The following is a 23434-nucleotide window of genomic DNA, read 5'->3' on the forward strand; positions in this document are numbered from 1 at the left end:
TTGAAAATCGACTACAAACCTCAGCCTTTAATTTCCCTAACTACGCAACAAACACTCGAAAATGACCGCTTTATTGGGTAAAGAGAAACCCGTGGGTAGTTCTTTATTGAGGTGTGAATAAAGTAATTCATTTCGAGTTCGATATCAACTTTCGACTTTTATAAAATACTGGGACAGGCTTAGGGTATTGGTATTTTAGAAGCTCACAAGTTAAAATTTTTATAACAATAACCAGGATCAATTGAATAAAAATTTTCTTGGATATTATCCATCGTCTAGTAAATATAAAACGTAAAACGACGTTTCGGAGATGGGACTCTATCTCCGTCTTCAGGTTCCTATCCAAGATAATTTTTATTCAATTGACTCTTCACCATCGTCAAGAAGTTTTAGATTTGAAATAACCAGGATATTTGAAGATGGCTGTCTTCTGGTTTGTTGCGCCGCGTAGTCTGGTAGAGTCATCGCCCTGATGATGGAGGCAGCAAGGACCTATGAAACGTCTGTAACTTCTACCAGACTACACGGCGCAACAACCCAGAAGACAGCCATCTTCAGACTCACCGCCGAGAAAACATAAAATCCTACAGGTTATTTGAATTACGTAAACCCACAAAATTAGTTACATTACTTAAAATGCGCTTAAAAATATTAAAGAACGTTCAGGTAAACATTTAATTTCTATTCATAATAATATTAAAATATGATGCTTTATCTTCATTACTATTCAACTTAATTTTATGTCTTTATTACGAAGATAAAAAAATCAAGAACGACTTGAATTAAAAGAACTCTTCAGCTTTTGTTCTAGGCAGATCTTAATTAATTCCGCGAAATTTCAAAAACAACACAACACAGAAACTCTATCGAACGCTTGAAATGAGGTTGATCTACACAGACGTTCATAAAACTGTCCATATATCGTCATCAGAATAAAGGGAAGTCTTTGGATGTCCTTTGGATCACATTGTACTGTACGTGCTGAAACGAGAATGGATATTACACCTAAGTAAATTCTAAGTAATCCTTAACTAAAACATTGTTAGTATAGTAATGCAGAATTGTATTATCTACAGTGCTACTGCCATGTGATGATCCAATCAGCGCTCGTAGTTGTCTGCCTCGGTAGAACACTGACAATATCTGTCAGTTAAATGAAACTCGTTACCTTTTACTAGCAGTAACTATTTTTGACGCCTCTAGAAACACCGATCTGTACTCTGAACGCGACCAGTTTGCGATCACACCTTTCGACTTTTGAGATCAAATAGACAGTTGACAGCAGCGCTACATTCTTCAGTGACAGCTACGGCTTGCTACGTCACATGAAAAGAGGTCATGGGTCATCAAATCGTGGTGCTACTATGAAGGGGAGTATGCAATTTTAATAGGACCAGTTTATGAATGAGGGTTACTGTGAAAAATACGGAAGGCTGCGTTCGTTTGTATGCAGAGTTAGTGTTCAACTACCCGAAGTCTATAAATAATTGGCTTTAGTGGGCAGCGTTCTTCACGAAAGAACGACAGGAAATCTACTCGACACATTTATTTTTATTTATTTAGTGTTCTGTCTGACGACAGGTCCATATGAACAGGATCCTTCCATCCTTTTCTCGGACTGGGACCTGTTCATATACGTTCTTGACAGATGATCCAGAAGTGGTTTGCCATTGCCTTCTTCTGTGTGTGAATGGAGTAATTGTTGGGATGCCACGGAGGAAAACTCCGTGTTGCCTAGACCACGGCCTTGCCCAACACAAGTTATAAATTCGGGCACCGCCGGGAATCGAACCCGAGACCCCAGAATTAATTATGATTTCAAATAAAGATAAAAATGGAAGTTAAGAAATAAAGTTCGCTTATAAAAGGAAAACGTAATAAGATAATCTTATTTTGGTATCACGATGTGAAATGAATAGCATATTGACGGCATTAATAGATACTAACTGTAAAACAATAAATTATACATATATATCTTTAAAAACAAAGTTGGAAAGATATAATTCTTACCGGAATACACAGTTTTGTACATAATTGTTTGCAGATTATGAATTATTAAGAGTCCTAGCTGAAATAATTTCTATCAAATAATTGTAATACGCAAGCGTCGTTAGTGTCGTCCACCAGACTGGTCGGAAGATTTAAAAACATAAGAGCATGTCGCCAACATAAGATTTATTAACTGACTGTTTCCTGCTAATCGTCTTAAGGAGAAACGAAACGAGCGAAATGCAATCAAATGCATGTAATTTACACATTTTTCACCAGTGAATTTGAACGTCATGTTGTGGATCGAATTAAACTTCTATATTTCTTTATCTAACAACAGTCAAAATAAATAAATAAATAAGAAGAAGAAGACATCGATTGTAATATGCACCCTTGATTTAGTAATAGATTTTCAGGATAAAAGACGCTATGTCGATTCTTAGACGCCATTAAATAAGACTCTCCCCAATTTCAGGATTTTTAAAATTTAAAGAATTTGCGTCTTAAAAATCTATAAAATACGATGATTATTATATAAACGAAAAGAGAGAACTAAAGGTAATGGAAATAAAGGGGGAAGTGAGCACAGGATGGAAACAAAAATAGGAAAACAAAAATAATGTTGGAAAATTCCAGCTGGAAATTCTTCAGTTTCCATCGCCATTGCTCGGATTTTTTTTAGATACGGAACCGAATGAGTTGATGACGCGAGGGGGGGGGGGGGGTTGGATTTACTTAGTAATGTGTCGAGACATTATCTCAGGGCCCCATTTTCACGTAATTAGTGGTGGGGCTTGGCGTGGATTAATGACAGCAGCCGAAATGATGGCTTGTGGTGCGCAGACAAACCAGAGCGTGAAATGAGGGTTTTGTTCAACAAGTCGGAAATATCCAAGACCCTTCAAAACTTCAGATAAGTGGACTACAGCTTTACAGTAGGTTTAATTTGGTACGGCGAGGCTAACTGAAATTTCAAGGGGGGGGGGGTGTGTGTAAGAATGAGACACGTTCAATACGGGTAAAATCAGCTTTCTTACATGCAGACTTCGCCCGTTTGTATGATTGTATTGGTTATACTGTGCATAATTCATACTGCATCAACTACAATATTTTATAGCGACAAGACACGAAAAATTATACAAATGGCCATGAAGGAGAGGGTCCATATCTACAGATATCGCATTAAGATAGGAAAGTGTACCTTAGTACCTAACAATTAAGAGGCCACGTGGACCATTGCGACTTTCTCGACACTGTGATAAAGAGAAAAACTCATTTGCCACCGCAGGGTATAGAACCACGGTCGTCGAGTCCATAGTAAGAAAGATATTTTATCTATGAGACTGAAATTATGTGAGGAGTACAGAAGAGTACAAAATAAAGATTTATCATTAGTGTTTAATCCTGGTAGGAAAACGTATATGTGTATGAACGAATCAGAATTGAATATGAAGTAATATTAAATATGCATAAGCATTTATAAAATATCTTTAAAAAAATACTTTTTCAAACCGAAGCTAAGTTTTGAGGATAATATTAAAATTATATGGAAAGTAAATGTTAGGATCTGATCTTAAGTTTGCTCATTAAATTTAAAGTCGATTAGAATGTTTTTGTTATAAATGCAGAAAAGCGGTAGATTCAGAGAGAAATGGTATTAACTAATGGAATACGATAACACACAAGAATTTGCTACTAACTAGTTAGTGCAGTCAGCGGTCCAGTGGGATAAATGAGTAGCCAATGGCCGGTCACTAGCCGGCGCTTTCTTAACCCGCCGAATTTTTATTCTCGATGTGATGTCCGGTGTAAGAAGGGGCATTGCGATGCCCCGCACAAGAAGACCATCAAATGTCTATAAAGGGTTTGTTAATAGAAAATCAATTCTGAACTTTCCGAAATTAGAAGTTCTCACGATGGTGAAGATGTTGGTTGTCGTTTTCCGGATGGTGATGCCGTGTATTCTTGTAGGTGGTTACCAATATCTCGGAAGAAAGGGTCTACCTTGAAAATGGAGGCGATTAGTTCCTCAGATATTTTCGCAACCAACTATAAGACTGCACGGCGTCACAGCACACAAGACCACAATCGATAATTCTAAACCGGATCATACACGAGGACTACTGAGATCTGAGGAAGGGAGAATTGAGTATATGATAAGCGAAGGTGCTCATCGCCCTGATGATGGAGGCAGCAAGAATCTCTGAAACGTAAGTACAGTCATCTTTGTTCATTAGGTCTATATTGCCTTCGGAACGTTTTCCTGGATAATCCTAAATCTGTGTTATTCGCCTGAGATCAGAGACCATTATTCACAACTGTACAAAACAATAGTTAAATTATAGTACGACTTATGCTATTCTTTGCAGTTTTTTGACATGAGCGAAGACAGATTTTGAACTGAATGACGGATGTAATTTTTATTACTGTCGTTCTCAAACGTTTAACTTTGCAAAAAATTTCTTTTAAGGATTTACCAGTAGTAACGAGGTACGAAAACAATATACATTTGCTTTCCAGAGGCGATTCAAGGGAAATATCTATTTGCGAGTAGTATTACTCCTAACCCTCAAAGACAGAGTACAACACTAACTGTGGGTACCAAATCGACCCTTCAATCAGTTTTGGGGGTAATTAGATCGCACTGGAGACGTCTGTCTCCCAGAGAAGTTGTAGGCCGCTGAGAGTTTTATCTGCGACCGCTAACTTCAGTAATTACGTTCAAGTTCGATCATCCTCGTAGATGAGGAATCTTGAAACTTTAAGCACTTAATTTCCTCACATTAGTGCGATGTGCAGATGTTTAATCACAACCGATAAAATGCAACGGGTGTGATTCAAATGAACAAGTTTTTGGAAATAAATTTCTATCTACAAACAGGCTCCATTAAACGACAATATTGACCGAAATCGGGCGTATTTAAAACCGTGCTATAGCCTCAATCTCATGATCTTCGTAGCAGAACTCAGCTCCGTTTGCCTCGACAGTCAGATATTTTCTAGGCGCTTTGAAAGCTTCTCTGATTGCCAGTGACTCACCTGACCATTCTTCCGCCAGTTATTCTGGTATCTACCGTGGCGTCGACGTCAACGCATACAGAACTGCCCATGTCTGTCCGTCCGTCTGTACGCATTATTAAATTATAGAAAAGCTAGACAGATTTGGATGAAATTTAGTATGGACGTTGTGCCACAGGAGACTACACTAAACTCATAATTTTTTTAATTTTCTACAGACAGTAGTAACAACATGACAGGCGAATGGACTTCTAAAGTGCAAATAATATTAACTCACTAGAGGGTCACATCCACGTTACAGTATTTTTTATTTCAGCTAGGAGCATAAATATGCTAGAAACGTATGTGGTAACTAAGCATATTCTTGTACGTGTTGCGCAATCTCAGTATTGTTAATTGAATAAAACTTTTCTTGGATATTATCCATCGTCTAGTAAATATAAAAGTTAAAACGAGTCCCATCTCCGAAACGTCGTTTTACGTTTTATATTTACTAGACGATGGATAATATCCAAGAAAATTTTTATTCAATTGACTCTTCACCATCGTCAAGAAGTTTTAGATTTGATATACTCAGTATTGTTAAATTTATCTATTAATAAAATAAACAAGTACTAAGTTATATACAGTTTAGGTGTACAGCCTGCTTTAGGCAAAACATTCAGGCTCTTTGCAATTTTCTTACAGAGCGTGTCTGTATATTATAATAATCAGAATAAACTATTATTATTGTCCTGAACAGCATTAACAACTTGAGCTTTGTGATGGAAATGGATTGTTTTTACTTTTAATTATGAAATAAAATTCTGAGCATTATTTAGACGAGATTAGAGTTCCAAAAGATTAAAATTGTGACTGCTGTACATAATACTACAATTTCTTGCGACTAATTTTCAGAAACAACAAACGAATAATTAATTTAAGTAGTGGGTACAGGCTTATTATTTATAAAATTGTATATTAAATATTATTTTGATTTGTAAAAACTGAGTTTAATAATTTGTTATAATGAATGTCGCACACGAAATAAAATAAAGATAAAGTTGTCGCTGATAATTATTAATCACCTTGGCATAAAGACACAAGTACAGCTACATATTTTATTAACCTAGGTACTAAATGGGGTGAGTGATAAGCTTCACGCTCCAGCCGCTTTGTCCTCTGGTAAAGGATCCCCGGCATCCACTGTACAAGAGGTAGAGTGGACCTCTCTCAAATTATATGAAAAAAATTTTCCTTTTAAATATCAAATATAACTCGAAGTATTAAATGCAGTCTTAAATGCAGCTCAATTTTACTGTTTACTATAGATCAGGTACTCACAGTAGGTATCCTGGATGAGACGGTCGATGGTCTCTTGTTTCAACTTGGAATTCTTCTTACCCATGATGACAGAATTCACTGTGTAGCATCGCAGTTAAATGAGACCTTCAATTGTCTCTGTGTATACTCTAACTGAAGCCTGTGTTGAAAGGAAGACTGATAAATAGAATTATTATTGATGTTTTAACGTCGTAGCATGTATTTTTTTAATATCAAGGATTCACAAAATTTGTTCGACACTTCCCCACATCACATTAAACTTCACAATCAAATGAAATTATCTTAGTAATGTTTCATCATCTTCGATAGAAAGTTCAGTTTCGTGCGTGTTCTTGGGGAACAGTTTTGCGCGGCAGTTTTTTTAATTCTAGACACGTGTTCCTACAGAAGCGTATGCGGTGACTAAGTGTACCGCACGGAGCATCGTGACGCTTGGCGTCTCTTGCACGGTGACAGGCAAAATCCCACCAGCGTTACTCTCTCATCCTTCTAGTAGGAGCCCTTCAACACGACCGGGATGCCTTTCTTGCTGCCCGGACTGCGAGTAAAATGTCGAAACACGGGACAGAATTTCGCGCATGCGCTCTGGACCAACCCTTCCACTTACTGTGTACAAGGGGCGGGAAAGGGTGAGGTGGGGATGGGGTATCCGCAGTGCGTAGGAGTTTGACTACAGAGGACGGGGAAAAGAATAAGAGGATCATAAAAGGAGGGCAGGAAAATTGTTAGGGAGGTTCATGTGGAGGAATGCCACTGCTGTGAAATGGTATCTGATTCGTACATCAAAAGATCGAGTTTCTTCATCGATTTCAACTTAGATTTTCTAATAGAGAAAATGATCCGTTCGGACACTGGACAACAAAATTTGCATTTACTTCATATATGTATACAAAAGGCCGCCACGGTGGTCTAGCTGTTAGAACGCTGGCCTTGTAATCCTGGGGTCTCGGGTTCGATTCCCGGCGGTGCCCGAATTTATAACTTGTGTTGGGCAAGGCCGTGGTCTAGGCAACACGGAGTTTTCCTCCGGGGGCTTCCCCGGTTTCTCCGTGGCATCCCAACAATTACTCCATTCACACAAAGAAGAAGGCAATGGCAAACCACTTCTGGATCATCTGCCAAGAACGTATATGAACAGGTCCCAGTCCGAGAAAAGGATGGAAGGATCCTGTTCATATGGACCTGTCGTCATACAGAACACTAAATAATAATAGGATGAGGTGGTCTAGCGGTTAGAACGCTGGCCTTGTAATCCTGGGGTCTCGGGTTCGATTCCCCGCGGTACCCGAATCTATAACTTGTGTTGGGCAAGGCCGTGGTCTAGGCAACACGGAGTTTTCCTCCGGGGGCTTCCCCGGTTTCTCCGTGGCATCCCAACAATTACTCCATTCACACACAGAAGAAGGCAATGGCAAACCACTTCTGGATCATCTGCCAAGAACGTATATGAACAGGTCCCAGTCCGAGAAAAGGATGGAAGGATCCTGTTCATAAGGACCTGTCGTCAGACAGAACACTACAAATAAATAAATAAATAAATAAATAAATGTATACAACTCACATAACGTTTAATTTATTGGTTTATTCGAACTCATATTGAAGATTTCTGTCTTGAAATCTTCATACTCACCGCTGTAAAAACCTCAAATCATACAAGAAGACATATTGTTGGATCCACACGTTATATCACTGTTTCTCAACAATACACATGTGACTGTATTCTAAAATACAGTTCAATGACTCACGATTTGCCAAATCACGCCTGCTATTATTCCATTCTGTTTTTGTATCAGAGATCATAACATCGAGTAAGAATTTCTGGAGTGTAACCGACGAAGGGAAACTTTTGATATAAAATAAGGAACATTCAAAGAAATCGGATTCTGTACTATTGAATTTTATAAAGAAATAAATCATTAAATAAATGTATAATTATAAATTTACAGTTCTTGGTTCTTTCATCTCACATGCCTGCTCGTAGACAAGAACTTAAATTAAAGCACACAGCACGAAATTCTTACGGTAACAATGCCCGATGGGTGTATGTCCTTAAGGTCTACAATGATGTGCTGTCGCCCTATAAAAATATCTTTATCCGCTGATAAAATAAAGACGTGAACAATTCCGTGTCTAAAATATTGATCGACTTTATGGGATCTATAAATCATAACCTAAAGTAACGTAATATTATTTTATGGGACCATAAAGTAAGTATCTTATCTGTCAGTAAAGTGGAAGATTGCACTGTAGGTGGGTCCTAACCAAGTAAACATTTCTTTGAAATGAACGCTGAATATCGTTTTAGACAAGAGCAAATTGAAACACGTCATGTCACCATCCGCACTACAAATGTAACAACAAAACGTCCAATGGTTAGCACTAATGTCTCGTGTTTCTGAGGTCCCGGTTTCCATTCTTGATCTGAAGGTAGGATAACCTAACAGAGAATTTTGTCGTTATCCCCGTTATTAAACAGGCTACGACCACTTCCCTCTATATTCTGCTTAATACACTATTGACAATCAATGAAATGTAATAAAATCCTGGTCCATAAGGGATACCCATATTCCTTAGTATTATTGTAAATATGATACAAATTATTATCATCATCATTATTTCATATTTTAAGGAACTTATTACTTAAGTATATATTTTATCCCATCTTCAGTTTATCGGACATAACCACAAAGATTCGTATCGTCAAAATATTGTCGACTGTTGGCTTGTAAACAATATTTCATAAAAAAATTTTAGGCATGTTTACGAACTATCTCCACGCCAAATTTGACACGCCTCCCATGATTCATTAGTTATCGATACCAAACCTAAATCCAAATATATGCTAAATTTGTTACAATCGAAATGTTGTTTTTATATCTATAAAATAATATATCTTTATAAAAGCTGCATATTTTTTCGACGATCTGTTAACATACGTCATTACAGGTGCTAATTCGCTTTCATCTTACAGCTTCGCTCTTCCGCCATATTAGCGATTGTAGGTAATTTAAAGTAAGACACTGGGTGGTTTACTAGTTGCAAAACGATGACACCAAAATTTAAAAAAAAAAAAATTCACACAACAATTCTAGATTTAAAACGTGCAGGCAGACAAGCGCGGACAGATTCGATAAGGCCCATACGCATTCATTTTAATCACATAGTGGAAACAACACATAATATTAACAGTAGTGCAGAAATTGTTTAAAATACCTGAGCTAGTGCATAGTTTAAACAGCGTAGCTTACCTGATGGACATTATCTCCTGCGTCCAGGTCTATACTGCGTGATGATGCATTAGCCCGACCCTGCAACGAAGAGATATTTGGATTTTAATAATAAATTATCCCCTCATGAGATATAAAACGGTAATAAAACTTGTAAAATGCAGCCTCTGGGTAATCAGTTAAACAGCAACGTACATCGTATGCATGTACTCACGACGCATCACTTCCCTACGCGGCTAATGGAGATCGTTAGAGCAGAAGTGTCTAGGGAGAACAGGAATTTACGTAGATAAGGACTTCTTCATATGTAGACGTGTACTCTTAATCTGGATCATTGAGTTCTTGGGCTTGTTAATCGACTGGTATTTTAAAATAACACACAACGTTTCGAAAACTGTATATGTTTTTGTCCTCAGATGTAGGGAAGAGAGAACCTATCAAACGATGGAGAAAGTTCAAAAATTCAATAAACCAGATCATCATCGTCAGAACTTTTTATAACAGACTGTACTCTTACTTACTAAATATAATTAACAAAACTTTGGCCTGGACGTTCATCTTTGTAACGTTTGTTACAAGATTGTCGACAATAAAGTTTGTGACAATGTTTTAAGTAATGATATTTAGGTGTGGCAGAAGCTTTATGCTTAGTATTATTTTATTATTATTATTATTAGTGTTCTGTCTGACGACAGGTCCATATGAACAGGATTCTTCCATCCTTTTCTCGGACTGGGACCTGTTCATATACGTTCTTGGCAGATGATCCAGAAGTGTTTTGCCATTGCCTTCTTCTGTGTGTGAATGGAGTAATTGTTGGGATGCCACGGAGAAACCGGGGAAGCCCCCGGAGGAAAACTCCGTGTTGCCTAGACCACGGCCTTGCCCAACACAAGTTATAAATTCGGGCACCGCCGGGAATCGAACCCGAGACCCCAGGATTACAAGGCCAGCGTTCTAACCGCTAGACCACCTCATCTTATTACTATTTAGTGTTCTGTCTGCCGACAGGTCCATATGAACAGGATCCTTCCATCCTTTTCTCGGACTGGGACCTATTCATCTACGTTCTTGGCAGATGATCCAGAAGTGGTTTGCCATTGCCTTCTTCTGTGTATGAATGGAGTAATTGTTTGGATGCCACGGAGAAACCGGGGAAGCCCCCGGAGGAAAACTAGACCACGGCCTTGCCCAACCCAAGTTATAAATCTGAGCACCACCGGGAACTGAACCCGGGACCCCAGGATTACAAGGCTAGTGTTCTGACCGCTAGACCGCTTTAGTATTATTACGATAAATAAATGATCAATCGCACAGTTCACAGACGTGTAGAGGAATTTATGTTATATTTGTTATACATTGAAAGCAGCTTAAAACGAAACCTTGAATAAATGGAAACCCCCACAAAACTCCTGTTGCTCTGAGAGTCAAATGTTAAAATTAGCGCGAAAGAAGAAAGAGGAGATGGTGAATAAAGAAGAGAAGATGAGGAAAGGAACAGACGAAGAATAGGGTAAAGGGTTGGAAGCAGGAAGGGGGGAGGAGGGAGGAGATGAAGTTGAAGAAATAGAGGGTTATATAAAACAAATAAAAAGAAGAAAGGTATAGAAGAGGAAGGATGTTCAAGAGAAGAAATAAGAGATCACATAATAGAACGATATAAAGAAAAATAGGGAGAATATGAATAAATGGCAGATGAGAAAAAAGGGGGAAGAGACTAAATGGTTATAGCGACTATGAACAGACCTCGGTTACCGCACGTCCACCTGAACCTAGGTTATAACGCAATAATTTGTACGTATCTAAGGCTCTTCGAGTGTAAAATGTATCTATATTTGGATTGCCGTATATGATGACGGGTCTCTACCCAGGGACCGCACTATAAAGTAATATTTTGCTCGCTTGGAGGCAGTTCAGCCACGACGTGCAATTCGCTTATGAATATTTATGTATCGGGTGTGACCGAGGACGATGAAACGGCGAAGGAAACATCGTGTCGTAAATTCGGGGCCCACAAGACGTACAGGCAAACAACCATAACATTTTAAGCAAGTTTATAATTCGTCCCGAACTGTACCTCTCCAGAGGTCGCCATGGGAATGTGACTTCAACAGAACCTTACTGATGCTAGCCAGTAGAAGGAAGGGATTGTGTTTATTAGCAAAGAGTTCAAATTTTAGAAAATAACTAGGCCCTATTTTATGTAAAGATTTCAAGGTCGTAGTTCATACAAGGTAAATGTACTGTACAATGCAGCAACTTAGGTTAACTTAAGATGACATTACGACGTAAATATGACAGAAAAATAAATGTTATCAACATATTCATATTATAAACAAAATTTAAAAATCTTCGAACTGCGTAAGTAAAATATATCTATCTGGATTATGCGGAGTCCTAAGATTCTCCTCTAAAAAAGTGGTTTCTGAGATTTGTGTACGAACAGTGATTGACTTCTCAGCTATGAAGTACACATTTCCACCTAGTGTTCATTTCTTATCAACTTCACAGGTCATTTAGCGTAAAATATCAAGATTATTATAAATTATAAACTATAAAAAATGTGCAAAGAGTCAGAAATGGCCTATTTGAAATACCATCCCATTATATTTGCTGGGATAGAGTTCAGAAAATAACGAAAACCTAAAATAAGGAAAGAGACCTTATTGTATAAAATAAGTCAGCCAGTTATTATTTGGGTAGTTAAGTCTTTTTGTGTTTCGGAAAGTGGATGAAGTAATAACACTTTTGATATTAAATAAAGATCATTTCCGGATGGCGTTCTATTCTGAGAACGAAATACCAAGGGTCTCTGATTAAACACGTGGAAGCACTGAAAGTTCCCAGTTTCTGAAGTTTTTGTAATCCGGCACAAACCAGATCCCGATCCACTAAGCGTGACGTCACATCTGCGTCCTGTTGGTGAACTTGTTTAATTTATAGCATTTTGTGTCCTCATTAAAACTTTCGTGTCGCAAACTGTACTTCATCGCAATAAGCTCTATTAATGTTGTCTAAATATTGCCCGTTATGGGCACAACATTTCCTGTTAATGCAGGCCTACAAGACACGTAGCATAAAGGCAGAAACTGATTACTATCTATCCACTCCTAATATAATATTTGGAGTAGATAGATAGAAAATAGTACTGAAAAATCAACTTCTATGAAATCTCGTACTTAAGTTGCTCAGTATGCAAAATAGGAAAGGATAATGATAAAGATATAGAGATCATAAAGTTACGTCATATTGTGATAAATATATATTTGTTTAAATCTTGTCAGTCTAATCACAATAAAATTCCTATTAAAAATATTAAAATATTACCATAATTAACATTTAAATATTTAAATATATTAAATGATATTCTCTATCGAACATTTCGATAGAGAATATAATTTAATATATTTAAATATTTAAATGTTAATTATGGTAATATTTTAATATTTTTAATAGGAATTTTATTGTGATTAGACTGACAAGATTTAAACAAATATAAAGATATAGGTAAAAGAATTACGGACAACCCAGATTCTATGCTGTACTATACACAGAACCTCAAAAAACTAAACAAGGAAAGAAATAAGGCTGAAATTTTACAAGAAAACGGTTGTATGGAAGTGAGAGTTAGATACCCGCTAAGAAAGTCCAGAGCAGAATACAAAGTACTGACAAATATTCTGCGGAAAACCAAAGGCTGAACAAAACAATACCATATTAGAAGTCAAATCACAATAAAATATTATTATTAAATGTTAAAATATTAAAATATTATTACAATTAACATTTAAATATTTAAAATATATTAAAATGATGCTCTCTATCGAAATGTTCGATTTATATTATAGCATCATATTTTACACTACATGTAGCATCATTTTAATATATTTTAAATATTTAAATGTTAATTGTAATAATATTTTAATATTTTAACATTTTATAATAATGTTTTATTGTGATTTGACTGATAAAATTGAGCAAGTATATATTCAACACAATAATGACGCAACATTATCATACCATATTAGAAATAAAATTATAAAAATAAAATTAATATATACCCTGTAAATGATGTAATAAGCGAAAATAGTAATAATTGATTATAACATTTAAATATAATGCAAGAATTACGAAAATAGCACTTCAGTACAGACTTTCTTGAAAGAGATAATTAAGAAGACGGAATACGCAAATTACAAAATTTATGGAAACACGAAAAATAAGTAGAAGGTTATCAGCTGCTGCCCTTAACCACGCTCAACTATTCGATTGTACCGTTCGTACGTTGAGGATAAAAATAAAATTAACTTCTGACGGTACCGACTGTGGTAGGAAGACATGCAAACGCGGCTGTGGTTGCGCTTATGGTGGGGTCTGGCGGGGTCTCCGTTTGGCATGGATATGGCTTCAGTAGCCTTGAAGATGATTCCATATTTAATTTAGTTTACACAAAAAATTTTAATTTTGCACTTACAATAAGATTTTCGAGGATAATGTTACAATACATTATATTACTGTTTAAGAAAGGACAGGTACATTCCTGTAAAACTTAAAGGGTTATGTACCCTAGTAGCCGTAACAATAAACAAGCTATAGCACATATGTAAGACTTGAGGTTCTCACAGCGGTGAGTATGAAGATTTCCGTCTTCTGGGTTGTTGCGCCGTGTAGTCTGGTCGATGTTAACCAACGTTTCAGAGGTCATACTGCCTCCGTCATCGCCCTGATGACGGAGGCAGTATGACCTCTGAAACGTTGGTAAACATCGACCAGACTACACAGCGCAACAACCCAGAATACAGAAATCTTCATACTCATCGCCCTGATGACGGAGGCAGTATGACCTCTGAAACGTTGGTAAACATCGACCAGACTACACAGCGCAACAACCCAGAAGACAGAAACCTTCATACTCATCGCCCTGATGACGGAGGCAGTATGACCTCTGAAACGTTGGTAAACATCGACCAGACTACACAGCGCAACAACTCAGAAGACAGAAATCTTCATACTCATCGCCCTGATGACGGAGGCAGTATGACCTCTGAAACGTTGGTTGACATCAACCAGACTACACAGCGCAACAACCCAGAAGACAGAAATCTTCATACTCATCGCCCTGATGACGGAGGCAGTATGACCTCTGAAACGTTGGTTAACATCGACCAGACTACACAGCGCAACAACCCAGAAGACAGAAATCTTCATATTAATCGCCCTGATGACGGAGGCAGTATGACCTCTGAAACGTTGGTTAACATCGACCAGACTACACGGCGCAACAACCCAGAAGACAGCAATCTTCCGACTCACCGCTGTGAGAACCTCAAATCCTATAACATACTGCCTCTTTCGTTGCCCCTGACGAGACCCTCGAGTTTACAAGGCGTCACAACCCAGAACATCATAATCATCAATCCCCAAGGTATTCGCAGAATACAATGTGAAATGAAAGTTTAGAACTTTCATGGACATAAAACAGCCACGTATATCGAATTAAGCGTTTTAGTTTCAGTGACGACTTCATCACGTCTCCTGAATGTGTGTAGTTGTGAAAGAAATTCGGCGATTTTCTTATACTTTGCTCTCTCCTAATTGTTCCTATGGCTCTCCACCGTTTTGATTCAAACTTTTGTTTTAAAAGTCATGCGTCTCAACTCCCACGAGTTGGCGCTAGGCATTGAGAAGAGAAGAAGTCTGTCTTTGAATACGTAATTAATCTCGTGCCACGCTCCTTTCTATCTGATGCATAATATAAGAAGCTATTATTTAACTTTATTAATGTAGTATTTTTATTATATAGTTTGCACATTTATATTCCTCCTTATAATATTGTTTCTGGCCACATGGTACATGACTGTTTGCTTGACTTTTATTTAGAATGTACGCGTTATAAATCGCATATGTTTTACTGAGAATTCCTTGCATTTATCAGTAGTATATTTTGTGGAATATATGAATAGTTTCTTTTACACAGAACAAGACTTTAGGGGGTATTTTATTTGCTAATACAATGAAATTGTCCATGCAAACATCGATCCTTAGAAGATGCAACAATACAGGATATTATTATTACCAATAAGTGTATATCATGTACAGTTCATTATCATAAATCGCCAAGGAAACATTTGGGAAAGATATGTGCTATAAAGATTTCCGTCTTCTGGGTTGTTGCGCTGTGTAGTCTGGTTGATGTTAACCAACGTTTCAGAGGTCATACTGCCTCCGTCGTCAGGGCGATGAGTATGAAGATTTCTGTCTTCTTGGTTGTTGCGCTGTGTAGTCTGGCCGATGTTTACCAACGTCTCTGAGGTCATACTGCCTCCGTCATCAGGGCGATGAGTATGAAGATTTCTGTCTTCTGGGTTGTTGCGCCGTGTAGTCTGGTCGATGTCAACCAACGTTTCAGAGGTCATACTGCCTCCGTCATCAGGGCGATGAGTATGAAGATTTCTGTCTTCTGGGTTGTTGCCCTGTGTAGTCTGGTCGATGTTAACCAACGTTTCAGAGGTCATACTGCCTCCGTCGTCAGGGCGATGAGTATGAAGATTTCTGTCTTCTGGGTTGTTGCCCTGTGTAGTCTGGTCGATGTTAACCAACGTTTCAGAGGTCATACTGCCTCCGTCATCAGGGCGATGAGTATGAAGATTTCTGTCTTCTGGGTTGTTGCCCTGTGTAGTCTGGTCGATGTTAACCAACGTTTCAGAGGTCATACTGCCTCCGTCATCAGGGCGATGAGTATGAAGATTTCTGTCTTTTGGGTTCTTGCGCTGTGTAGTCTGGTCGATGTTAACCAACGTTTCAGAGGTCATACTGCCTCCGTCGTCAGGGCGATGAGTATGAAGATTTCTGTCTTCTTGGTTGTTGCGCTGTGTAGTCTGGCCGATGTTTACCAACGTCTCTGAGGTCATACTGCCTCCGTCATCAGGGCGATGAGTATGAAGATTTCTGTCTTCTGGGTTGTTGCGCCGTGTAGTCTGGTCGATGTCAACCAACGTTTCAGAGGTCATACTGCCTCCGTCATCAGGGCGATGAGTATGAAGATTTCTGTCTTCTGGGTTGTTGCCCTGTGTAGTCTGGTCGATGTTTACCAACGTTTCAGAGGTCATACTGCCTCCGTCATCAGGGCGATGAGTCATCGCCCTGATGATGGAGGCAGCAAGTACCTCTTAAACGTCGGTAAATTTTTACCAGACTACACGGCGCAACAACCCAGGAGACAGCAAACTTCAGACGGTATGTTTCTCTGAAACTCTCGTATATACCATAGAATCGACAATGTGTCAGAACACAGAAGAACATCTTTACCATTACCGCTGTTGAGAAACTCAAATGCCCTTTCGGGAGTTCACCGAAAAGTATAATGGAGGATTATTTTTGTGCCCCGTTATTTAGGAAAATGTACCATCCAAGTCGTGGTACTGTTTGCGTGTTTGTTTTGTACTTTACATGGTTGTGTAACTTTGTTACTCAGTCTAATTCAAGGGCGTGCATCTCTGTTAAGACCTGGGACCCAAGATGATGATGATCTGGACCATCAGAGAGACGAAGAAAAAGGACAATGGGTAACTTCGCAAATGCGGAGTTTCGTAAAAATTTATATTCCTCTTTTATTTAATGACGCATTTTCACAACATTCAACATAGTCGGTCTCGAGGCCGAATATTAAATTTAGAGATTCCAGAATAAGTCTGGAAACGCCACGTTCGGTGCAAAATATCGTTACGATAAAGAATAATTATACATAAAAAAATAATTAGTAATTACACGCAATTAGGATTTGTGATCACTGATGCTAATGGTGGGGTTCTGGATGCTAAGTCGCTTGTTTGAAACAAGCTTTGCTGTATATGCCTTTTAATCTGAGCTACGTATAATGTCCCTGCATCAATGTAATTATTGTTAAGTCCTCGTTTTACTTACAGAGTCAGAAATAACACGGGGGCAGGACATGACACTTCAGAACAAGCAAGGGATATTTCATAATGCGACGTGATGAATAAACGACCAAGCCGATTCCCCCTAACACTCAGAGAGTGTGATCATTCTAGAAGTAATACTTAGATTATGAACTTATACACAGGTTACATTCTAATGTCTCTGCCCTGTTTTAAACATGATCACCAACAATTTTCCATATGTTTGAGTATTGTCCTAAATGTACCCGAAAGTGTTCAAATAATTCGATGCGAGAACTATGAAGTAGATGTTTTATTCCGAGAACATGAAAAATTCAGAAGAACAAGTCAGGCTAAATGATAAATGTTCAAACACTGATATTTGTTTTCATGCAGCAAAGTAACGCTTTACCGAAAACATTGCTTTCATAATGTCAGCAGTTGAAACACTGCCGTTAAGTAATCTAAGAATCAATTCGACAAGGGCGTCTTGTGATCACACTTACTGCAAATGAAGAATGTACCGTGCCGTCATATAATTTAGTTTGTCTGGGAGCCACAGCGCGGCTATATTTGCGTCGCTAAAGTTCATCAAATACATTATTTATACTGAAAGTGCTGCTATAAAAACGGCTTTGTGTAGGGTTTGCTATAGCCGTTTTTCATTTGTAGCATGAGGTTCTGTAACTGTCGATATTTCCATAAGGTGCCCCAAAATAATCTCATTCAACATTCTCAATTTCGAAGATTTCTGTCTTCTGGGTTTTTGCGTTGGTAAACATCGACCAGACTACACAGCGCAATAACCCAGAAGACAGAAATCTTCATACTCATCGCCCTGATGACGGAGGCAGTATGACATCTGAAACGTTGGTTAACATCGACCAGACTACACAGCGCAATAACCCAGAAGACAGAAATCTTCATACTCATCGCCCTGATGACGGAGGCAGTATGACCTCTGAAACGTTGGTTAACATCGACCAGACTACACAGCGCAACAACCCAGAAGACAGAAATCTTCATACTCATCGCCCTGATGACGGAGGCAGTATGACATCTGAAACGTTGGTTAACATCGACCAGACTACACAGCGCAATAACCCAGAAGACAGAAATCTTCATACTCATCGCCCTGATGACGGAGGCAGTATGACCTCTGAAACGTTTGTAAACATCGACCAGACTACACAGCGCAACAACCCAGAAGACAAAAATCTTCATACTCATCGCCCTGATGACGGAGGCAGTATGACCTCTGAAACGTTGGTAAACATCGACCAGACTACACAGCGCAACAACCCAGAAGACAGAAATCTTCATACTCATCGCCCTGATGACGGAGGCAGTATGACCTCTGAAACGTTGGTTAACATCGACCAGACTACACAGCGCAACAACCCAGAAGACAGAAATCTTCATATTCATCGCCCTGATGACGGAGGCAGTATGACCTCTGAAACGTTGGTTAACATCGACCAGACTACACAGCGCAATAACCCAGAAGACAGAAATCTTCATACTCATCGCCCTGATGACGGAGGCAGTATGACCTCTGAAACGTTGGTTAACATCGACCAGACTACACAGCGCAACAACCCAGAAGACAGAAGTCTTCATACTCATCGTCCTGATGACGGAGGCAGTATGACCTTTGAAACGTTGGTTAACATCTACCAGACTACACAGCGCAACAACCCAGAAGACAGAAATCTTCATACTCACCGCTGTGAAAATCTTAAATCATACATTCTCAATTTTACTAACACCCTTGAGTCACATCATACTACCAAATCCTGTCATGTGGTGACGCACTGAACAGCTAAATCCAAATTCACTTTCCTGTTTCCCATACTTATTCTTGAATATCATAGAGATAATTTATTCCTTTTATTTAAATTCTATCTTTCATTAAACTTTATTCAATAAAATCTCAAAGATGGCCGTCTTCTTGGTTATACCGTACAGTCTTGTAGATTTTCACCGACGTTTCATAAGTGCCTACTCTCCCATCATCAAGGCGATGGTCACTGATGATGGAGGGATTAAGCATCTCTGAAACGTCGGTCAGTATCAGACACAGCGCAACCTCCCAGAAGACAGCCATTTTCGTACTCGTCTGTGTCAGAACCTGAAATCCCACCCAATAAAATCCTGGCTAACAGTTATTTTCGTAGGTTTATTGGCTGAAGATAAGGCTCCTAATTAATATTTGGAGGTCCCAGATTCGATTCCCGACCATAAGATTAGCTAATCCCATGTTTCCCTTCATATCCCTTATATTCCTCGTTTAGAAACACCCCAATGTTCAACGCAATGATCGAAAATACGTCATTAAATATTCAATATTTAACTAACTGTACTTACTTGTCTCACAGTCCAATCTTAGGTCACACAATTCTCCGAGTGATTTGCATTACTACTTCGTATTCATAAGGTGCCGGGTTCAGAACTCTGCACCCCTGTAGTTGTCTACAATCCATACTAATTAACAATTCGTTTCTAACTAAACGTTCATAAGGACGACACATTTTTTAGACACCCGGTATATCGATGTGTTGCGGTGGAATACTTGAGCGGGGAGACAGGATTATTTTGCTTTCCATATAGGCAATTCAGCTCACACTGTTTTGTTCGGTCACGAAATTGTCCTATAATTAAAAGGAATGAGATTAGATAATGACTGTAATATTGGGCCTCATTGGAAACATTGTTAAGTTCATAGTTACACTCTTCACTCTGCAAATCATTATTATATTCAAGCTATTTCTGGAAGACATTATTAAAAATATATGAATTCATACGATTATGAACGGTTTAATGGTGACAATAAAAATTGTTCTGGTGTAAAGAAATTTATCCCCAATATGGCGTTCTCTTTGGTTAAGCACTAAAGATAAAGGCCCCAGATTCGTAATGTAGGTGCGAATATGTTTAATAAAAGTAACGGCTTGGAAGTTAGTCGCGGGACAAATAACCCATAATCTAATGCTTAAAATCTAGTGACATTTTTATCTTGTTATTTAATATCATCTCCCTATAACATTTTCCACTCTGTTACTGAAACTGTATTGTTAAATAAATGAAGAAACAACAATTTACACAATAATTTTATTTGGAGCCGGCGTAGCTCAGTCAGTATAGTGACTAACTACGGACTGGGCGACCGGGGTTCGATCCCCGACGGGGGCAGAGGATTTTTCCTCTAACCTCTGCGTCCAGATCGGCTCTGGGGCCCACCCAGTCTCCTATCCAATGGGTACCGGGGTCCTTTCCCGGGGGTAAAGCCGGCCGGGTCGTGATGCTGACCACTCATCCCCATCTAGTGCCGAGGTCAAGAATGAGTAGGAGCTATACCTCCTCTCCCCCCAAGCGCCTACATGGCGTGTAGTGGGACAGCTTTTTATAATACTGGTAATATAGACGTATTTATCTGAAATTATTCCTAAAATAAATGATTTCATGTGTCGACTGGCATCGTTACAAATTATTTGTAACTTTTTCTATGTGATAAGATTACAAATAATTCCGTTCTTTTCCAATATTTATTGTCAATATTTGCGAACAAAGGAAACTTACACCACTAAGTATATTTTTAACTGTATTGAATATGGGGTGGAATGTTCTCAATTCTCATACATTTCTGAGGCATTTCTTATCATCACAAAACTCTACAGCGATACCATGACAGCTAAAACCAATATTTTTGTAATACTTGCTCACTTTTGAACACACACACACTCCGTTATTTTAACGGAACGAACATAACATTTGTCTTTCAACTCGAGTTCGCAGAATTCATCCTTCAAGCACCCATGCTACGACCAGCAGATCTGCCGTTCTGGTTGCATTCGCAGACTTGAATTAAATACCACAAACACATAACAACTAGGCCCATATTTGAATACCTCTTAACAAGCAGGTATAATGTGGAGAAGGAGACGTATAAACACATGTCAAAACCAGTCAAAGTAGGACAAGATAATGAAATTAGTATGACATGGATCCATAAAATTGCAAGACAGAACCATACAAACTCGAAAACACTCCGAGAAAGAGATGACCACGTTTAATCATTGACGTTTCTATACCAAACGACAGAAATATAGCGAAGGAAAGAAAACATGAATATGAAGACATCTATAGTAAACACCGCAGCATGGAACTACGAAAGATGGTAATTCTGGGAACACAGGTAACATACTGAGGAAATCGTAAAGAAATACAGCCGCCCGCCAGCTCTAATTGGCTAGGATCCAGCCACGCGCAATGGAGAGGGAGGTGTATATAGGAGACGACCGTTCACATCAGAATTCTGCTGATGGGGACAGAAATGGTCTCTGAAACGTCGGTTTCTTCTTTTAACCAGTTGACGCGGCTGATCGATAGCCGTGGAGTAGATGATTTTGTGCTGGTAAAAACTTATCTTATATAAGAATTATTAAGTAATCTGTTGTTGCATTAGTTTGTTGCGTCGTACATAGTATGACATTACATTACCTATAAAGGAAATATTTAGAATAAAGCCAATATATAAACTTTCTTTCCGTATAGACGTATTTACGTCAAATTCTCCGGAACCGTGGTTCCACTGACAACTTTAGGTCTATACTTATATAAAAACTAATGATAGAACAAGCTGGATACATTGTAGGACTGTATTATTCAAGTATCACCATCGTGTATAATGATTTGAAATTAAATACTAGAAGCTAAATATATATAAAGGGAATGCCTAAACGATTATACACGTCCAAATATGGCGCTAAAACCCTTAATAATATTAGGCACTAGCGGATATTTACTTATATACTGTTTTTAACTGAGTGGAAAACCTAAGTTTACACGACTCTAGAAATTGTTGAAAATTAAACTATCTTTACTCCGAGAGCAGCCAAGTGCCGGGCCACAGATAAAGCCTCTAAGTAGGGCTCGAGGTTATGATAAAGTGTTGCTTGGTCAGGGCTATCGCAACGTCGTGGGGCGGTGATAGATGAGAACAGAGCAATCGTGGGTTCATGAGTAGAAAGGGAAACGAAAGAAATAGGAGGGAAAGTTGTTTCAGAGCCACTTCGTCCACCACGAATCTCACTTCGAAGTCGCCTGGGATTGAAGCAGGATCTTTGCGATCGTGGATGACAGCGTCTAGCGGCCTGATCTATGTGTGGTACGGTCATTTTTAAAGTTACACTTTCCTTCACAAACAGTAGAAAAAAATTGTCGGTTAACAGGGAAGCAAGAAAGAGAAAGTTATGAGACTCCGTAACTTTAAATGGTTCAAATGCAAAACAACAAAATTGACGTTGATGTATAAGGTCGAAGTATCGTAAAATGGATAGAATGTGAACCTTAATCATCTTTGTTCGTGACTCTAGGCCCCTCCGGATTCTGGCACGACATGCATTAATAAATTCCTGTCCGATCTTATCCCACTGTCTAATCTCAAAGTGCAATGTTAATCCTTACAAAACCACGCATTTACTGCAGTGGAAGAATAAATCCCTGTCGGCTGTCCTGGATTAGTTATTGAACGTATCTGTAATGCTTTCCACATACGAAGGACACGATCCAATTATACATAACAAAATTTGTTCACCAGGTGTAGAAAATACAATTACTCTTTATTTAAAATTGCACATATAATGAAAATTAATATACGAGGCGCGTCCTCAAAGTAAGTTTCCCTGGGGCCGTTTACAGAAACAAAACACAATTTCATGGAAATATTTATTGCAACAGATACAGCAAGTATCCAGCTATTTTTCAACATATTCGCCACCGAAATTGAGACATTTGTCATACCGTGGGACCAACTTTTGAACACCTGTGTCGTAGAAGTCTGCCGCCTGGGATTGGAACCACTGTGTGACAACCATCTCCGCCTTTCTGTCATTCTCAAAACGCTGACGCTGACCGGACAGGAATTTCTTGAGGTGTAGGAAAAGATGGAAATCACTGGGAGCGAGGTCCGGGCTGTAG

The 23434-nt window shown here is 38.6% G+C and overlaps 1 protein-coding gene across 1 annotated transcript in view; it reads right to left on the reverse strand.

The window, feature by feature from the left end:
* LOC110838229 (frequenin-2) overlaps positions 1 to 6911 on the reverse strand; it is a 107643-nt gene extending 100732 nt beyond the window's left edge. Inside the window, exon 1 of the mRNA XM_087340127.1 lies at positions 6331 to 6911. Within this exon, the coding sequence (XP_087196253.1) occupies positions 6331 to 6394 (64 nt within the window). The 5' untranslated portion in view covers positions 6395 to 6911. The remainder of the gene's footprint in view (positions 1 to 6330) is intronic.
* Positions 6912 to 23434: the final 16523 nt, after the last annotated feature.

The sequence above is a fragment of the Zootermopsis nevadensis genome, unplaced genomic scaffold (genome assembly GCF_977971745.1).
Source record: "Zootermopsis nevadensis isolate Lab colony 2312 unplaced genomic scaffold, Znev_1.0 Znev_ptg000003l, whole genome shotgun sequence".
Taxonomy (NCBI): domain Eukaryota; kingdom Metazoa; phylum Arthropoda; class Insecta; order Blattodea; family Termopsidae; genus Zootermopsis; species Zootermopsis nevadensis.